At 36.9% G+C, this 18,846-nt stretch overlaps 1 protein-coding gene and 1 long non-coding RNA gene across 2 annotated transcripts; one reads left to right on the top strand and one right to left on the bottom strand.

Moving 5' to 3' along the window:
• Positions 1-8,138: 8,138 nt before the first annotated feature.
• LOC107582187 (uncharacterized) lies at positions 8,139-9,814 on the bottom strand. Its single transcript, XR_001608916.1, has 4 exons — positions 9,751-9,814; positions 9,144-9,233; positions 8,499-9,008; positions 8,139-8,270 (listed from the first exon to the last, which is right to left on the bottom strand). It is a non-coding gene; the product is annotated as an uncharacterized lncRNA (long non-coding RNA).
• Positions 9,815-9,859: 45 nt separating this feature from the next.
• LOC107582186 (BCL2/adenovirus E1B 19 kDa protein-interacting protein 3-like) lies at positions 9,860-16,225 on the top strand. The gene is made up of 6 exons (XM_016267933.1): positions 9,860-10,165; positions 12,564-12,732; positions 12,848-12,926; positions 13,949-14,055; positions 14,179-14,328; positions 15,221-16,225. The coding sequence occupies exons 1-6, from the start codon at positions 10,123-10,125 to the stop codon at positions 15,261-15,263; spliced, it is 591 nt and encodes a 196-aa protein (XP_016123419.1). The 5' UTR covers positions 9,860-10,122; the 3' UTR covers positions 15,264-16,225.
• The last annotated feature ends 2,621 nt before the right edge of the window (positions 16,226-18,846 follow it).

Here is an 18,846-nt window from a genome sequence, read left to right as displayed (position 1 = left end):
GACGTTCGCCACCCCTGCGCTACAGCAAAACAGACATTTTTGGAATAGCATCCCAAAATTAGCAAGAAACAAGTATTGGATTTCATTCAGCAGATACGGTGCATTTCACAAGTGGATTTCACAAGAAAGAAAATGTATAAGGTCAAGTAAAGACATTTCTCACTCATAATAGCAATCCATGCCTCAAAACCCCCACCAAACCTCTGCTTTCTGCTCGACTCCACCAAGCAGTTGTGAGTATTTACAGATGGAGGCATGCCGTGTGAGACACCAGCACAGTCTCTTCCATCATACATGAAGAGTATTGTTCATTCAGGCCTAACAACAGTAGAGACAGCTCCTATGTCCCCTATACTGTCAGTCTAAGGAAGCCCATCACAATAGCTGCATTGATGCACGCTGTTAGCAGCAGTCTGACGGCACATCTAATGAGGATCTGACAGTTCTCACACAGTGCTGCCTGCGCTGTCACTGCGCTCACCAAAACCACATCTTTATTTTCATGGGTGTGCATGCTGACGGCTTGAGAACTACGCTCATGGTTCATCTCTGAATCACATGCCAAGTCTAAGAAATCATCTTGACAGTGGTAAAGTGTGGTGTTTATACTGAATTGCGTCTTACAATATTTTAAGGGATAGTCAGGGTTATTATTGTTGACTAAAACCATTCAAATATTTTTGTTCACTGAAATAAGGCTGAAATAAAATATAAATGCAAGAAATATTTATGCATGCATGCACGCACGCACACACATATTATGGACAAAAAAAATCAAAACGAAAATTAGAAGTGGTAACTAACTGAAATAAGTTTGCAGCACTAAAACTACTACACTCTAAAAAAAATGCTGGGTTAAATACAACCCAGTGCTGGGTTAAATAGGGACAAACCCAGCAATTGGGCTGTTTTGACCCATGGGTTAAATGTTTAACCCAACCGATGGGTCAAAACAACCCAATTGCTGGGTCTGTCCCTATTTTACCCAGCACTGGGTTGTATTTAACCCAGCATTTTTTAGAGTGATAGGAAATATTAAAACATAAATAAATTAAATTAAATGTATAAATTAAATTAATATATTTTATAAATATTAACGAAAACTATAATTGTATATAAATAATACTATAATAACCATGGGAATAGTTATAAATGAAAAGTCACTCAGTTTTACTCATCTGCATGTCATTTCAAATTCATATGACTTGTGTTAATCTTTTCTATCCAATAACAATGAAAGGAAACTAAAGTTTTAAAGCTTCATAAAAAGACACACAAGCACCATAAAACTAGTCTAAAATACTCATTTTGTGCTGTATTCCAAGCTTTGAAGCTTAGTGTGAGACAAATAATTTAAAGCATCAGTCACTGAAAATCTTCCCTCCAGTGAGTCATTGAGTTGAACTTGACAAGCGGATCAATCTGATTCATGAATGAAGCATTCGTATGCGGTTTTGTGAATCAGGTTAATTGATTCAATGAAAAGATCGGACTCAAAATATGATTTGTTCACAAATCACACATTACTCTTGAACTTTCCTTTTCATTCTAAAAGACTTCAGTCCTCAATCATTCCAATACCATTGAAAAAAGCATGGAAACAAAGCTCAAAAAGTCTAATTTTGTGTTCTGTGGAAACAAGAAAGTGTTTGGTACAACACAAGGGTGAGTAAATAATGACACTTTTTATTTATGGCTGAACTTTACAGTCATAACCATGTGTTGTTCTCTCCAGGCTCTCTGTAAGTCTAACATGATTCTCTGAGACATCACTCATTCACACGCAGGCCAGAATTCAAGATTCACTTTTGGCTATTTAACCAAAACTAGCCTGTCTCTGAATTTATTTCCCTGCAGATCTCCACACTGAAACACAAAACACTCTTTGTTTATCACAAATGACGAATAAATTCCCTCTCTTTCTCCACAATACCGATGGCCTGAATCGCTCCTGAGCATTGCATTTCATGTTCCTGCAATCAGAAAAGCAATTTTACAGAAAACAAGGTACAGCGGTGTGTTTGACTTTCGGCACCGGCAGTAATTGGCCTGTTAGAGTGTTTTCCCAGTTCTGCAGTCCAAGGGTCAGAATAGTAAAATAAAGCTCTCCCACAGCTGAAGGATGTGTGCATTATTGCAGATCATTTACACTTAGCTTTTAAATCAAAGATCGTACTGCATCAGCAAGGAGAATCAGATAAAAGTCCTGAATATAAGCAAGGACAGCAGCAGGATCTCTGTAGGTATGTGCACAGAATACACACACACACACACACACACACACACACACACACACACACACACACACGCACCACTGTAAGATAATTTAACCACATTATTCTATCCGCTATACTTTGTGTGCACAGAATACACACACACACACACACACACACACACACACACACACACACACACGGACCACTGTAAGATAATTTAACCTCATTATTCTATCCGCTATACATTGTCTGATAGCACTTTTTAAAATCAGTCCGACATTTTCTTAATGGTAGCATTAATATAACTGTGGCCGACATTATGATGATTAATTAGAGTAATAATGATGTCCCTTATGACCGTTTTAAACGATTCAGATGATGAAAGGGTCAAGAAGAATGGTTGGTACATTAATATCCTGTGTGATATTTAAATGTTTCTGAGCATGAATGCTCGTTGGTGGCCATCAGTACTTTCTGGTGTCCTTTCTGGCAGAACCTTGCTGTCATTTAATTTCACCCCGAGATGTGTGCATTGATCTTGAGAGCCACTGCAGTATGTACACACACACACACACACACACACACACACACACATAATGAACGGACACAGAAACACACACATAGGGGTGAGAGGTATGATCAAAATGATATATCACATCTAACTATATTAAAACTTTGGCAGAAAATGTAAAAAAAAATACTAATGTTCAAAGGTTGTAAGATTTTCTTAATGTTTTTAAAATAAGTATCTTATGCTCACCAAAGCTGCATTTATTTGATCAAGAATGCAGCAAAGACTGTAATATTGTGATATTTTTTTTTTTACAATGTACAATAACGGTTTTCAATTTTAATATAGTTTCTGTATAAATGTATTTTATTCCTTTGATTGCAAAGCTGAATTTTTAGCATCATTACTCCAGTCTTCAGTGTCACATGATCCTTCTAAAAAACAGATACACTGCTTAATAGTTTTGCAGGTATTAAGCAGCATTTTCCAGGATTCTTTGATTAATAAACTTTCACAAGAAAAGCATTTGCAAAAACATATTTTGTAAAAACCAGCATTCAAAATTATTCATAGCCAAATTAAATGCAAAAAAACAAATGAACAAAAACAACATAAAACTATAAAATTGATTGCTTTGATTTATTTACACGTTCAAAGCCAATACAGTGTAAATTAAATATACATAAAAGCTGTGAAAGAGCTCATATGCGGTCTATGCTGATACAACAATAATTGAAATCAATCAAACAAAAGTAAGCAAATACAAAAATTAAGCAAAATATTTCACATTTTATTTTTTTAATTAATGTACATTTATAAAAAATATACTTTGTGTTATATTATCATGTCATTAAATGATAAAAAAAACAACAACTAGTTTTTTTGAGATTTTCATAGACTGGCCTAATCATGTGTGACATAAATCTTTACATATATCCTTTATATTTTACATGCTGATATTTGCAATCATCGTGCATAAGAATCAGCAAACCTCGATTATGAAACACAAGCAGCCCTTGCGCAACCAACGACAGCAAACCAACATTTATGAATCGAAGTTTCAAAAGCCTACGACAAAAGACAATTTGAACTTTTCCCAAACTGTGAGCCTCACTGGACTTTAAACGGTTTTACAAACTACTTTTAATAGCATTCTGAATTACTCTGTCTCTTTTCCATTTGGCTTTCCATTTGGCTTTATGAGCAGGTTTAGCTCACAGGTTTAACCTAGTAAATTAGTTTTTCATCTCCGAGAATGCCTTCAGTTCAATGTCACAACAGAATAACTGAGACATTAGTGCATTGTGCTCATCTTCGATCAAATCAAATGAAGTGTTCGTATGACAGTGAACAGACGTTCGCACCCATCTGTCAATCATCAGGCCATGAAATGGATGGTTTGGATACTCTCATGCCTCTTAAAGGGATAGTTCACCCCAAAATGAAAATTTGATGTTTATCTGCTTACCCCCAGGGCATCCAAGATGTAGGTGACTTTGTTTCTTCAGTAGAACACAAATTATGATTTTTAACTCCAGCCGTTGCAGTCTGTCAGTCGTATAATGCATGGCAATGATAACAAAATCTATGAGTAAAAAAAACATGCACAGACAAATCCAAATTAAACCCTGCGGCTCGTGACGACACATTGATGTCCTAAGACATGAAACGATCGGTTTGTGCGAGAAACCGAACAGTATTTATATAATTTTTTACCTCTAATACAGCACTATGTCCAACTTCCTTGAGCACGCGCACGGCATCCGGTGCGTGAGGTGTGTACGCGCTCTGGCGTAGTTTACGCAAGCGCCGGAAGTGATCTCTCGCACGTATACGTCATTCATTGTTTACACAGTGCACAGTCATTGTAGGTACGACGGCTAATCAAAATGGTACTTACTTGCGCTTATCCGGATTGTTCAAACCGACTTAAAACTAAAAGATTACGTTCTCTCGCACGAACTCATTCGGGATTGGTGACTTTCCACGTATTCCCAACTTCTGAGCCTGCTCGCCTGAAGTTATGCTTGATTGCTCTTCGGCTGGATATCAACACACCCATTAACATAAACTACGCCAGAGCGCATACACACCTCACGCACCGGATGCCGTGCGCGCGCCCCCAAAGACAGTTGGACATAGTGGTGTATTAGAGGTAAAATATGATATAAATACAGTTCAGTTTCTGGCACAAACCGATCGTTTCGTGTCTTAGGACATCAATGTGTCGTCACGAGCCGCAGGGTTTAATTTGGATTTGTCTGTGCATGTTTTTTTTACTCTCATAGATTTTGTTACTATTGCCATGCATTATACGACTGATAGACTGCAACGGCTGGAGTTAAAAATCATCATATGTGTTCTACTGAAGAAACAAAGTCACATACATCTTGGATGCCCTGAGGGTAAGCAGATAAACATCACATTTTCATTTTGGGGTGAACTATCCCTTTAAAGACCATCTTCACCCTTTGAGATCAACAAGACACAGATGTAATGGACTAAACTAAATAATTTCCCCCTGATCTGCTGCCAGTCACCAGCTAGCCTGACACTGAACACTGAACAAGACAGAATGCCTATAGTTTGTTTCACCCTCATTTAACACTGTTTCCCAGTGCTAATGAAGCCATAAAGCAGCTAACAACACACACGCAGCCACTTAAACTAAATAAGCCTAACCCATAAAACATAAGAGGTTCATGACGTCGGTGTTACTGAATTTGAGGGATTGAATTTCTCAAGTGCTTCTTGCATGAAATCAGGGTGCACTGCTTGTTAATAACACTTACATTTTTGTTTAAAGGTGTTAGTCAGCCCAAAATTTTAATTTTGTCATTACTGACTGATCAAAAAATAATAAAAAAATAAAAATGATTTACGTTCCAATAAATAAATACATAAAAAGATGATGAGTAAAGAGAATAATGATAATTAATAAATTATATAATAAATAATGAAACCGTTTTCATTTTTGGGTGAATATTTGTTATGTTCGAATGTTTGATTGTAACTGACTAAAAGATTTAAAATAAATATTTTTTTTAAATAAGTCTCTTATTCTTACCAAGGCTGCATTTATTTGATCACAAATAAAGTAAAAACAGTAATATTATTACAATTTAAAAGAACTGTTTTAGTCTAGTTAAATATATTTTAAAATGTGATTTATTGCTGTGATGCAAAACTGAATTTCCCAACATGCCAACTGGCTTATAGATTACAGATAATCGGAAAAGGACAAAATAGGATAGAAAAGATCTCTAACCTCTCTAGATTAAAGGAAAAGCAGCTGTAAGTTTAAACCACTTTTATAATTGCAAAAGAGCAATTACACATACGTATAAGCATTTTTAATGAATTAATTTGCTTTGAAAGCACTCAGTTTATCACATTTTTATTGAGCACGTAATCACATCAGAGATGCACTTTGCAAGTGTCTCAAATCCTTGGATACTTTGGCTCCATTCTAAACATAGCGTTGCAGCTATATCTGAATTACTTTTGACATTTGTTGTATTTTAAAAACAGAAATTATCAGTTGTTTTTCCGAAGAAGCACTATAACTTACTAAACGCTAAAATACTAAAAACGGTCCTAAATCTTACCTTACTAAAAACAATGCAGTTTAATAGATAAGCATCCTGAACAAGTATCAAATTGTGTTTAAATGAAGCATTAGAACTAGATATAAACGACATGATGGTCAGATTGATTACAATTTTGAAATGTAAATGAAATAACCCAACAACCAGTTACAAAATGTACTTATAACAATTACATTTTTTAAATATATTTTCTGTGTACAAATTGTGTAGTACTTGTCAAAGTATGATAGACTGACAGCAAGCCTGTACTGAAGCCGGCATCTCTAACTACATTCTTTAACATAATCTCACTTTAGAAGTGATGAAAGACATCCTTCAGCTTTGCCCAGTTGAACTGAACACATTATGTGGATCATTGAGTAAGATAACGGCACTTTTCATACATAGAGCAGCTATAATGACAGCTCTGGGGTACAGCTCAATTATTTACAATTACCTCTTACTAAATTCTTATTGCCTTATCAAAGCTAAATAAATATCACAAGCTGTTTCCTGGACACAGATCAGCTATTGTCTAATGATAATTCAACACAGAGTCTAAGCTTTGCAAAGATCATAACGGGTTCAGAAGACCCCATATAGGAGAGCTATATGAGCGGCGAGCATGACAGATCTTTCATTTTTTTGAGTGAACTGTTTCTTTAAAATTCTGGATATGAGATTACTTGACGTGTCTAATCTGAGTGAATTTCAGGGACTCAGCAGACTTTATGCAATATGCTCTAAAATGAATGATAAAAATGTCTAGCTGCTCTTAAAACTTAAAAGGGTTAGTTGACTAAACATTTTTGTTGCTTGAAATAAAATAAACATGGGCTGAAATAAAATAAAACAAAACAATTTTTTTCATTCATTTTTGTTTCAATTTATTAAACATTTATCAATTATCAATTATAATGCAAAACTGTATAGTCATTTAAAAACAAAACTAACAAAAAAAGACAAAAATGCATAACAAAATCAGAAATTAAAGTGAAAACAGAAAATATAAAAATTAAATCTAATTCAAATATTTACAAAAAATTATAACAGTATATCAATGATACTGAAAGAACACTAAATCTTAATCATTATCGGATATTTACAGGTTCCTGACCTAGTGCAAAAGTATATGCGTATAAGCAAGCATATTCTCCATCATTGATAAGTATATTTAAAAAATATATGCTACTATCATTTGCATCCTCTCCAATTATATAAAACAACCTACAGTAGAGGCTAAAACAACATACATATTTCTCATGTTATTATAAGTGCATCAACATCATACAACCTGTTTGTAGAGAAACATCTAGTCAATATCCATGCCTTCTTTCAATTATATGCATCACAACCAATGCTTAAAACATAAATCTGTCTATGTGCATTCATATTTTGTTGCTTATGCCAAAACTTCCTCTAAAACACTTTCTAAACCCCCCCACCTGAAGTCAACGAGTTCATTCCTTTAGGCTGCTGATCACATGCTCAAAAAAGAAGCACATTTCATCATCCTTCGCTTGCATAATAAATACAACCAATGCAACCTGTGCAGTGTTTCTCTGCCAGGCTTTTGAAGAAAATAAACGTCAAGCAGAACAAGCCTCTTTGCATCGCAGATGGCAACAAACGTCCCAGTGGGCAGACGCCAGCCTGTGGACGTTATTCCAACCTGCGCAAGCGAGGCTGTAGCTGCTACAAGCACCATTTGATCAGTATCTCCCCTTTTGCACCGGCTCGCATTGACAGCTCTGACAAACATCCCAACAGGCTGATAATGGGATCGTTATATGGTAATGGCACGCTTGATGCCACCCTGCTAGAAAGGAATTCAATGCATGAAGATTGAGACTCACCTTAAGTGCATGATTTGAGTTGTGATGTTGTTTTAGTCTGCAGGGTTTATCCAGGGAGCTGTTGGTCCTCCATCATTCTGTGTGATTCGCAGCACATGCTCTGAAACGACAAGGGATGCATGTTGTCATGCGCTGAATTCCATGCAGAAGATGCTTGAATCCCTTTAGAACAGAGCCGCTTGCAGGCTGCGCAGACAGCTGGATCCTCAGCAATACAGATGCTGGATCACCAGGAGGGAATAACATGAAAAAAGGAGGAACGGGAGGGAGCTACTGCATGTTAGAGGAGAAATTTTGAAGCAAGAGAGATTTGATTCCTCACACTTACCATAAACACTCCCTCACCATCCCTGATGGAGAGCGAGGGATGATGCCGGCAGGAAGGAGGAGGGGAGGGTGGCACGCACACACATACGTGCAGACGTGTGCACATGCATACACACTAGGATCTGGCAGTTCTGCGGGATGCGTAAAGCCTGGCTTCTATCCTGGGTTGCCTTGTGGGAGAGACAGAGGAAAAGACAGCTACTGTAGCCGCCCGCTGGTTAATGCACTGCAACTGCATCTCAGTCCCACAGCATCACGTCATCATCCAGCCTATGCATTAAATAACAACCAACTACATATATGTGGGTTTGTGTTACTCCACTCGTTGCATAGCTCTTGTTTATTTGGAAGTGATTCAGGATTCACACAGCATGCTGTTCCTTCCATATGGTTGCTGATTGAAACTGCATCATTGTGCATGGCTTAAATAATACTGCAGAACAACATCATCATCATCATCCTAGTGTAGTGCTGTGATTTATCCTCCAGCCCTGGAAATGGCAACGGAGAGCTAAGACGGGAGAACAAAACATGAAATGACTGATGTTAAAGGTGCATAGCTTCATTTCTAGGCCACTAGTGGCACTAAACAGAATTGGAAAAAAATATATTGTTTTGAAAGAAATTTTCCAAACATTCCTCCCACCTGCAGTTATGACAAAGTAGTAGTTCTGACAGCTTCGTGTCACTGGTTGAGCAAGCAGTGCAATAAATCATCCAAGGAGGCCTATAATACCTGGAAAGAGATATCGGTTAGCACAGGGGTGCCCAAACTCAGTCCTGGAGGGCCGAGTTTAGCTCCAGCTTGCCTCAACACACCTGCCGGGAAGTTTCTAGTATGCCTAGTAAGACCTTGATTAGCTTCAGGTGTGTTTGATTGATACTCTGCAGGACACCGGCCCTGCAGGACCGAGTTTGGGCACCCCTGGGTTATCATATTGCACTTTCCTGTCTATTTCACACTTTTAACTGAGATAAAAAGTAAAACAATTAGAAATGTAAATATATATACACACATACATTATAATGTAAATTACATTACACATTTAAATCCTATACCTGTTAACAGATTAACTTTAGCAGTCCTAAAATGCTAAAACTAATCTAAAACATAAAGGTTCAAGTAGAAAATAAAGCAAATTAAAACGACAAATTTACAATAAAAAAAACAATAATAAATGTCAAATATAAACAGAAAGCCTAATAAAATAAACACAATAAACCTGTTGTGGACCTTTGTTTGGGCCCCTGACCTTGAGGAGGATTTGTACAACCTGGCAACAACTCTGAGGAGGATTCACACAATCTGGCATCCCTTGTGCCCGTGTGCCAGTATTGTTGTCATTCTGTTTGCCCTACATTTCCATCCATAGCACAGCCGCATGTTGCGTCACCACCAGCTGTGTGGATCCATGGAATAAAGATCCCGATCCACTTCTGTCACATGAAACCACATGCTGTTTACTGTACTAGACGTGCAGAATATATAGATATCAGAGCTGTTCTCATCGACAAACAAGCGCGTGGATAACACTGCGTTTCTGTATCTTATCGACTCCTGAATAAGGATTTAGACGGACGCGAATCATCCTCTGCGGGCTGTTTTGTCGGTCAAGGGAGCTAAAATGTCGATTGAAAAACAAAGTGTGTCCGAGGAAAACCTTCAGGGTATGTCAAAACAGCTCGAGTTAATGTTCTTTTTAATGCATGATTCTACTCAAAACCACATTCATAATAGCAAAATGTATTTTTTTGTATACGTCCGTAATTAGACGATGATCGTTCATGCCATGCATCAAATTCCAGTTTCACATAAAAATAAAATGTGGCTTGTTAATATCTAACGTCATAATATGTGGTAAGAAGAAGCAGGTGTGTGCAAAAAAACACAGTAATGACGCATGTGATCTGCAGTAATAAACATGGAAGCTACAAGACGTGCGATTTGTGAACGAATCCTTCTTTAGAGCCTGGTCTCTTGAATGATTCATTCAGGAATCGAACTGAACCGTTCTCGATTCAGCAACTCGACGACGCACTGAACAGAGAATCAGAATCAGAATTAGCTTTATTCGCCAGGTGTGCAAACACACGAGGAATTTGTTGTGGTTTTTTAAGGTGCTCCTGGTACATACATACATGCATACATACACATTTGACATGAAAACAGAAAAAAACAGAGAACCGCCTCTTTAAAGGGGTCATATGATGCGATTTCAATTTTTCCTTTCTCTTTGGAGTGTTACAATCTCTTGGTGCATAAAGAAGATCTGTAAAGTTGCAAAGACTAAAGTCTCAAATCCAAAGAGATATTCTTTATAAAAGTTAAGAGTCAACCACGCCTACCTAAAATGGCTCGTTCGAACACGCCCCCACATATCTACATCACTATGTGGGAAGATTTGCATAACGCCGCCCAAATGTTCACGCAAAGAAAGAAGGCGTAACTTTTAGTCTCACTGTAGTTTTGTTGACGCTGTAGCCATGTCGTGAAGACGTTATGTGCTTCGTTGTGAAAGCGAAACTACTTTGTTTGGTCTTCCAAAAGAGGACGATATCTGCTTCGTCATGCCTAGAGCTGATCTGTGCTGGTCGCTGAGGGAATACATCAACTTTCACCGTGGACGAAGCGGAGTCCAGCAACATATGGTTGCTGCTCATTCGTCGGATCCGCCGGGCGCGCCGTTCTCGACCCCGCCGCCTCAGCTCACTCTATCCCGGCATCAGCGCACGCTAAGACGGGGCTTCTCCTCACGCTAGGCTGCTGTGTTTTTCGTTGTGAAAGCGAATCTACTTTGTTTGGTCTTCCAAAAGAGGATACGACTAGAAATCAGTGGTTAAGTTGTATTTACAACACTGTTCCAGAACACTTCAACCCAAATATCCAGATGTGTGCAGCACATTTTATGGAGGACTGTTTACTGATCCTGGGAGAGTAACGTTAGACTAAAATGCCGGCAGTTCTGACTCACGTAAGTACGTTTTCATTTAAAGGATTTTCCACTGATGATTCAAACGTGAGTTTTGAGCAGTGTAGAGTAGTGCTTGTTGTTTGTCATTTCTCCGATCACAAATGCAGACAGAGTTTTATGTTTACGCGGCGCGAAGCAACGCAATGCGTAAAAAGACAGTATAAGTCATTATAATCCATAATTATGTCCCCCCACTGGATGCAACAAATGCCTAATAATGGGTTTTAATGTTTATGTCTCATAGCTTAACGTATGCGTAACATTTCCGTCACACGCTTGAGGTATTCGGCCAATCACAACGCACTGGATAGCTGGCCAATCACAGCTCACCTCGCTTTTTCAGACCAATGAGCTTTGTAAAAATCGACGCGTTTCAAAAAGTTACTTAACACAATTTTTTTTTGTAAATGGAAATAACCTTATTAATATAACGTACACAAAAAAATTAAAAATAAATACATTTATAGTCACCACGGAATGGTGCAAAGAATCACTAAACCAGTGTAACCGGTTCTTTGAAACGAACTGTCTGAAAGAACCGATTCACAGAAAGGAGACTTCAGAGAGGTGGGGTTTACACAGCCTGATTTCATTGGATGTTGAGTGAAAAATGATTTGACATCATGAGCTATTTATAGCCAGAGCTGTATTTATTTTCCTCTGACTGGCTTGAGTCTCAAGTGCTGGCATGTTCTCTGTTTATCTGGATATTCTGGTCGCTGTGTCATGATCACTGATTAATGCACAGCCCAGTTTTCAATGTCATGTACATAAAATATTCAAAACAAGTTATGACATGTGATGCTTGCAATACATTGATTCTTAAGAAAGCCAACAATGGGTGAGGAGTGCACAAGATTAAGTGTACCACACAGAAGCATTTGCAAGCTGTGTTTTGCATACTTAAATATATAAATACAAATAATGCTGCTGCCATGGCATTGTCAGAATTATGACATTGGGCTTTTAAAAAAATATCTATATATATTTTGAACATTTATATTATAAAGAACTTCTAAAAGAGGCTTAAACACTACAGTAGTTGTAGTTAAAGCTTCATGCAACACTAAAGACGTTATGTGGTTTTGCTGCAGGTTCCTGGGTGGAGCTGCATTTTAATAATGGAGGCGGCAGCACTCCTAAAGGAGGCTCTGAGGATCAGTCTGCCAGCACGGCCCCAAGCGGAGACCTGGAGAAGATGCTGCTGGATGCTCAGCACGAGTCGGGCAGGAGCAGCTCAAGAGGAAGCCTGCCATGTGACAGGTCAGTACTTCAGCAGACTTTAATTTAGTGCATGAACTGCACTGAGATGCACACAAGACGTTAATTTGATAGGATGAGCATGTTATAATAAATCTTATAATCATTTTCTCACCAGTCCCTCAAGATCTCAGACTCCTTCGCACTTGCGCAGGGGCTCCGAGGTCCACAGCTCTGGAGAAAAGAACAGCTCACAGGTAGACATTAGCAGCACACATAACCTTGTCATGACTTCATTAAATTGCACTAAAGCAGGTGTACTACTGCTTTCATGTAGCTAGATCAATTCTTTAGAAAGTACGATTCACGATTCCCATGGTCAAGAAATGTCCATATGAATATTTTATATTCATCATCGGAATATAAAATAGCGGTTTTCAACCCTGAAAAAAATCATGTTAATGAATATTAAAAGGTAAAATTGATATTTAATAATAAAGTAAAATAATAATACAATTATTAAATATGAAATATGCATTTTTATGTCTCTAAAATACTTCAAATCCATTTTTATTATTGATTTTTAATTTAAGTGTCTTTAACTACATAGTACTGACATTTAAATGATTCGATGTTTCCATGGTCAAGAAAAATGTAGAATTATAAGGGACTTTAAAATAGTGGTTTCCTGGCCTGAATTAAAAATAAAAACAGTCATGAAATATTCTATTGGAAATATGGATTTTTTTATGGTTCTAAAATTTTGGACCCACTTTTATTTACTTATTTGTTTACTATTAAGAGTTTTTAACATCCTAGTATTAACATGTAAATGATTCATTTGATACAATGCACTTGCCGTGTACATGCATGTTTTTACATTTTCCTTACCTTAATAAAAAACTGCATGTAATTATGTAATTAATATGATTACACTGTTGACCCACCCTTAAACCTAACATACCACAAAACCTGTCCCTACCCTTAATCATAACCTTATCCCACCTGTATTTTACAATACAGCATGAACACAATCAGTGCACTGCTCTCAACAATTCATAAGTACATTGTATTTAAAAACACCAAAAATGAGGTGGGACCAAAATTTATTTTAAAAATTATTTTTTTTAATAGTCATGGATATTTATTGGTCAAAAGGTGTGGGATCACTTAAGATCAATGTAATTATCTGAGTTTATAAGATGGCCAATACAATAAACAACTAGAAACATGAAAGTCATCTGTTAGTTAGTCTAATTTTGTTCTGGTCTGGTTTAAGTCAGAGGAAGACTATTTGGAGAGGAGAAAAGAGGTGGAGATCCTGATGAAGAAAAATGCAGACTGGATCTGGGACTGGTCGAGTCGACCGGAAAACCTGCCGCCCAAGTACCTAAACCTTGAGAAAACATGCTGTTTAATACTCTTAATAAACCAATTTGGCATGAAAAGCATCTTAACATAGTAATGAGTAAGATCAAGCAGATGATACAGTATATGATGTGTTTGTAGGGAGTTTCTGCTGAGACACCCGAAGCGTTCCAGCACCCTCAGCATGAGGAACACCGGTGTGATGAAGAAGGGAGGAATCTTCTCAGCAGAATTCCTCAAGGTTTTCCTGCCCTCTCTTGTCCTTTCGCACATCCTTGCTGTGGGTCTCGGGTGAGTCAATTAAACAAACAAACCGTTAACTTTAGTACTTAAACCTTAAATGAAAATAGAAATGGCAACTAGCTGAAATAAAATACTTTTTATATTTTATTTCAATTAATGGCAATATTTATGACTACAATTAACTAAATTAAACTAAAAATGACTACAATTATATACAAGTAAAATAAAAGAGCTATATAAAAAAAGACAAAACAATACAAATGACAAAAGTACATAAAATTACTAAAAAAAAAAATCTAAAATGAAATAAATTGGAAATTTAAAAATACAAAATTCTAAATATTAATATACTATATAGACATGTAAAATAACTACATGGTCAGGTCATATTAATTGTGCCTGTCAGACAAAAAAAAAAGCCAAGCCATATCTAGGGAATAGAATATTTTAAGGAGCTGTGGGTGGTTTCTATTGACTTGGGCCAATAAACAACCACGCAAAACACCGCAGGCACACCCTAGCAACCACATAGCAATAAACTAACAGCCACCCACAACTTCACATTTTTATCAGAAATTCAAAAATCAAAGATTGTGTAATTGTTTGATCTTAAGCATTATATGCATCAATATTGATTTTAAAATCCTAGATATGGATCCTTTTATAGTGACAAATCCAGGGTTATTTTTGAGTCAGCAGTGGATGCGGTCTGCGTGCTGGAATGCATGCTAGCGCTCCACAGGGGTTAGCATGACTTAGCAGTTTTCCGCTGATGGCTCACAGCTCTGCTAACACAAAAACAGGTCCACTGATTTACGCAGCCGAGAATGGAAAAACCAACCCGGAGGAGAAAGTTGAAAGCTGAAAGTGCATCAAATGCATGTTATGTTATAGTACAGATCCTAAAATGACCACCAATGCCACAATTTTGTCTTTTCAGGGTGTACATCGGAAGGCGCATTACTACTTCTGGCACCTTTTGAGGGAGCAGGAAAAGCCAAGAAACAAGACAAATCTCATATACGCACATCCACCATCTCAGCTGCTTTGTCGTGAATCACTGCTTGTGTAGACGCAGATAGGACGAGGTCACGTGACACATTTCCTCTCGCTGCCTGTGGGCCGCTCTGCCTCGCTTCCCCCTTGTGTATTCCACTGGCCTTTCCCATAGTTCCTCTCCCATAATGCCAGTCCATTCCAGGGCTATCAGCACAGGGAAGGCCATGCTAGACTTACGGGCACATGCCGGATAGAATTAGATGTAATGCATCCTCATAATTTTGTATTTACTCGTACCAAGACTACTGAGAATATTATGAGAGGATCATACAATAAGGGATGAGAGGGGAAATTAAAGTTCTGGATCTCCAGAGATGTGGTACGTGTAACTGCAGACTGTGAATTGGGAAGAGATTGAACTATCTACCCCATATCAAAACAGGGATTGTATGTATATCTTATGGTATATCTCAACATTTGAACAATATAGGACTTGTTTTACCTTGTCACCATGTCTATGTATCTTGAGGTAGTTTCTGTATTTATGATGTTTCAGACACCAAAAACAGACTTTTGCTTTGGGAATCAAGCTGTTGACAGTATTATACAATTAAGCAATGGTCTTTAGTAAATACTAGCCAAAAAGTTGAGTACCATATCAACACTTTTCTGAATGTCAATTGAAATCACTAATAAATGTCCATAATAAGCGGAGAAATTGCTGAATCAAGTTTGCCTCACCTGAACTGCAATCACAGATGTTCTTCGTTTTTCTGAAGGGTCCGGGTTTCAGCCCAGACATTGCCTTAAATAAAACTGTTAATGAATCAGGCAGGAGTATAAGGGAAATGGTGTTAATCTGTGCATGGTTTGTAGTCTTGAAAAATTGTATTCAGTGTGTGTCAATTTCAAAGTGGTTTTGTATCAACAAATAAATGTCTGCCAACTGTAACATCTCTCTTGGATTCGGTCTTCATATTACAGGATACTTACATTTACACTACCATTTACAAGTTTGGGGTCAGTAAGATGTATTTTATTTATTTTTTATATTCTTTTGAAAGTAAATTAAAGACTTGTTACAAAATAGTTCTATTTCAAATTTGAACATTCTATTCATTAAAAAATATCCTGAAAAAATGTATAATTTTCCACAAAAATATTATGCAGCACAATCGTTTTTAACATTGATAAATGTTTCTTGAGCAGCAAATTAGCAAAAGCAGCATATTAGAATGAATGGATCTTGTGACAATGAAGACTGGAGTAATGATGCCGAAAATTCAGCTTTGCATTACAGGAATTAAATTTGAACATATATTCAAATAGAAAACAGTTCTTTTTAGTGCGGTCAAATGATTAATCGCATCCAAAATAAAAGTTTGTGTGTACATAATACATAATATATATATATATATATGCATGTACTGTGTATATTTATTATGTATATACAAATACACACACACATGTATATATTACAGAAAAATATGTTTATATATTAAATATATTTATATATAAATTATATGAATTTAAATATATACATGTACATATTTTCAAAATATATACTGTATGTGTGTATCTTTATACTAGAGCCCAACCGATATATTGTTTAGCCGATATTATCGGCCGATATGAGCCTTTTGCCGATATATCGGTATTGGTGAATAGGCCGCAGATATGCATTTTTTTTACAAAACATATAACGCAGATTAAATGCTTCTGAATGGTGTAATTAGTTTGTCCGGCAGAGCGCGTTCCATTGTTTGCTACTGGCGACCCAGGTCAGTGTAGTGTAGAGATGCGCGGATGAGCCCAAACTTCACCCCAGTCCTCTGCTTCAAATTATCCGCCCGCCACCCACCCGCACCTATATTTGATAGTTACACTACATTGATTCTAATTCTTAATTTTGCATGATGATATGATGAATGGATGGCTAATTTTTAACAGCAGATTCAGTGATGTTAGAGACTAGAGCTGATCTGCTGCGCATCACGGCATGCGTCTGCAGCGCATTGAAGCCTGTGTTACGGCCACCGGAGCTGATCACGGCCACTCAGTCAATGCTGGTGTTTATACCAGCTGCGCCGCGGCCCAGAACTCATGCTTATCACATTGGTCACATCACATCGCGCGGTGCTACAAAATACAATGGAATTCTATTGTATTTTGTCGCGCCATGCCGCTCGCATCCGGTGTAGAATAGAACCCATTATAATCAGTTATGTTGTCTACACTGGATCCAGTAAACTGATGCCTCGTTCTATTTATGCTACTTATGCTGACACAAAGTTCAAATGATTTTCAATGGTCTCTTTGTCGAGTCCTGTTGCGGCGCAGAAGTGTCAGCATAGTTTGTCAGTAACGTAGCAGATTGAAAAGTTAGTATCTTTCATGGAATGTCTTATTTTTGATGAATAAATAAAAAACAGGTCAGTACATACATATATATAGACAATATAAATACGAATGTTCTGCATGTTCATTTGATTACCAGAATATACATAGTCTATGAAAAAAATATGAATTATCATCATTTATTCATTTTAGATGTTTACATTTGGAAAAGCTGTGCTTCCTGCATAAACCTGCCCCTGTTGGTTTGGCAGTAGCTTGCTTGCCCTACACAGTTACCTTGTTTAATTTCTTAATTCAAGTTATATATATTATGTTCTATTTGTGTTAAGTTATTTATAAGTGCATTTTACGGTTAAGTGCAGTGATGTCAGACTCATTTTGAATAATAAAGATTGTTAAATTGTTAAATACCCTGCCTCCACTACATAGGCCTATGTTTGTTACATCATTATACGTGTTTGATAAACACATTTTTTTCAATAACTCAAATGTGGTGATGTATATTTATATTCGGTTTATGTAGGCTATATACTGTACGCACTTTTAACTATACTGTACTATAATATAGCCTACACAAACAATATCGGCATCTGTCTTTTTTACTCCCTAATATCGGTATCGGCCCCCCCAAAAAACCATATCGGTCGGGTACACACATATATATTATGTAAACAAAAACTTATTTTGAATGCGATTAATCGTTTGACAGCCCAAGTTCTTTTATATTGGAATAATATTTCAAAATATTACTGTTTTTACTGCATATTTGATCAAACAAACTCAAATAACCAAATAAACAGACTTCTTTCAAAAACAAAAATCTTACCTACCCCAAAACTTTAGTGTAGTTATATATACTTGCACACAATTCATTGTGACTTCACGTGCCACCGAACCACACTTTTTATACGTGTATCATTACATATAGTCACATACTTTTATAGAAGGCAATGTATAAACAGTATTTACTGCACAATAAACAATATGCTACTTCTCCATTCCAAAAACCAAATTTGCTAAGGTCACCTGAAATCATTTGAATAAGTGTTGGGCAGTGTGTTGATTCAGATAAACACAATTAAAATTTTATTTAACTTTGGTCAAAAATAATCAAACAAGTGTACACTTTCACAATGTTAGCATCATCATCATTTAACTAGGAAGAAGGTCTGTGAGTACGTATCCGACCTGTCAGTTCCCAGATTTAAA

Source organism: Sinocyclocheilus grahami, unplaced genomic scaffold (assembly GCF_001515645.1).
Source record: "Sinocyclocheilus grahami isolate Dianchi unplaced genomic scaffold, SAMN03320097.WGS_v1.1 scaffold41.1, whole genome shotgun sequence".
Lineage (NCBI taxonomy): Eukaryota > Metazoa > Chordata > Actinopteri > Cypriniformes > Cyprinidae > Sinocyclocheilus > Sinocyclocheilus grahami.
Note: the sequence above shows the minus strand (reverse complement) of the source record. Positions and strands in the feature narration are given on the sequence as shown.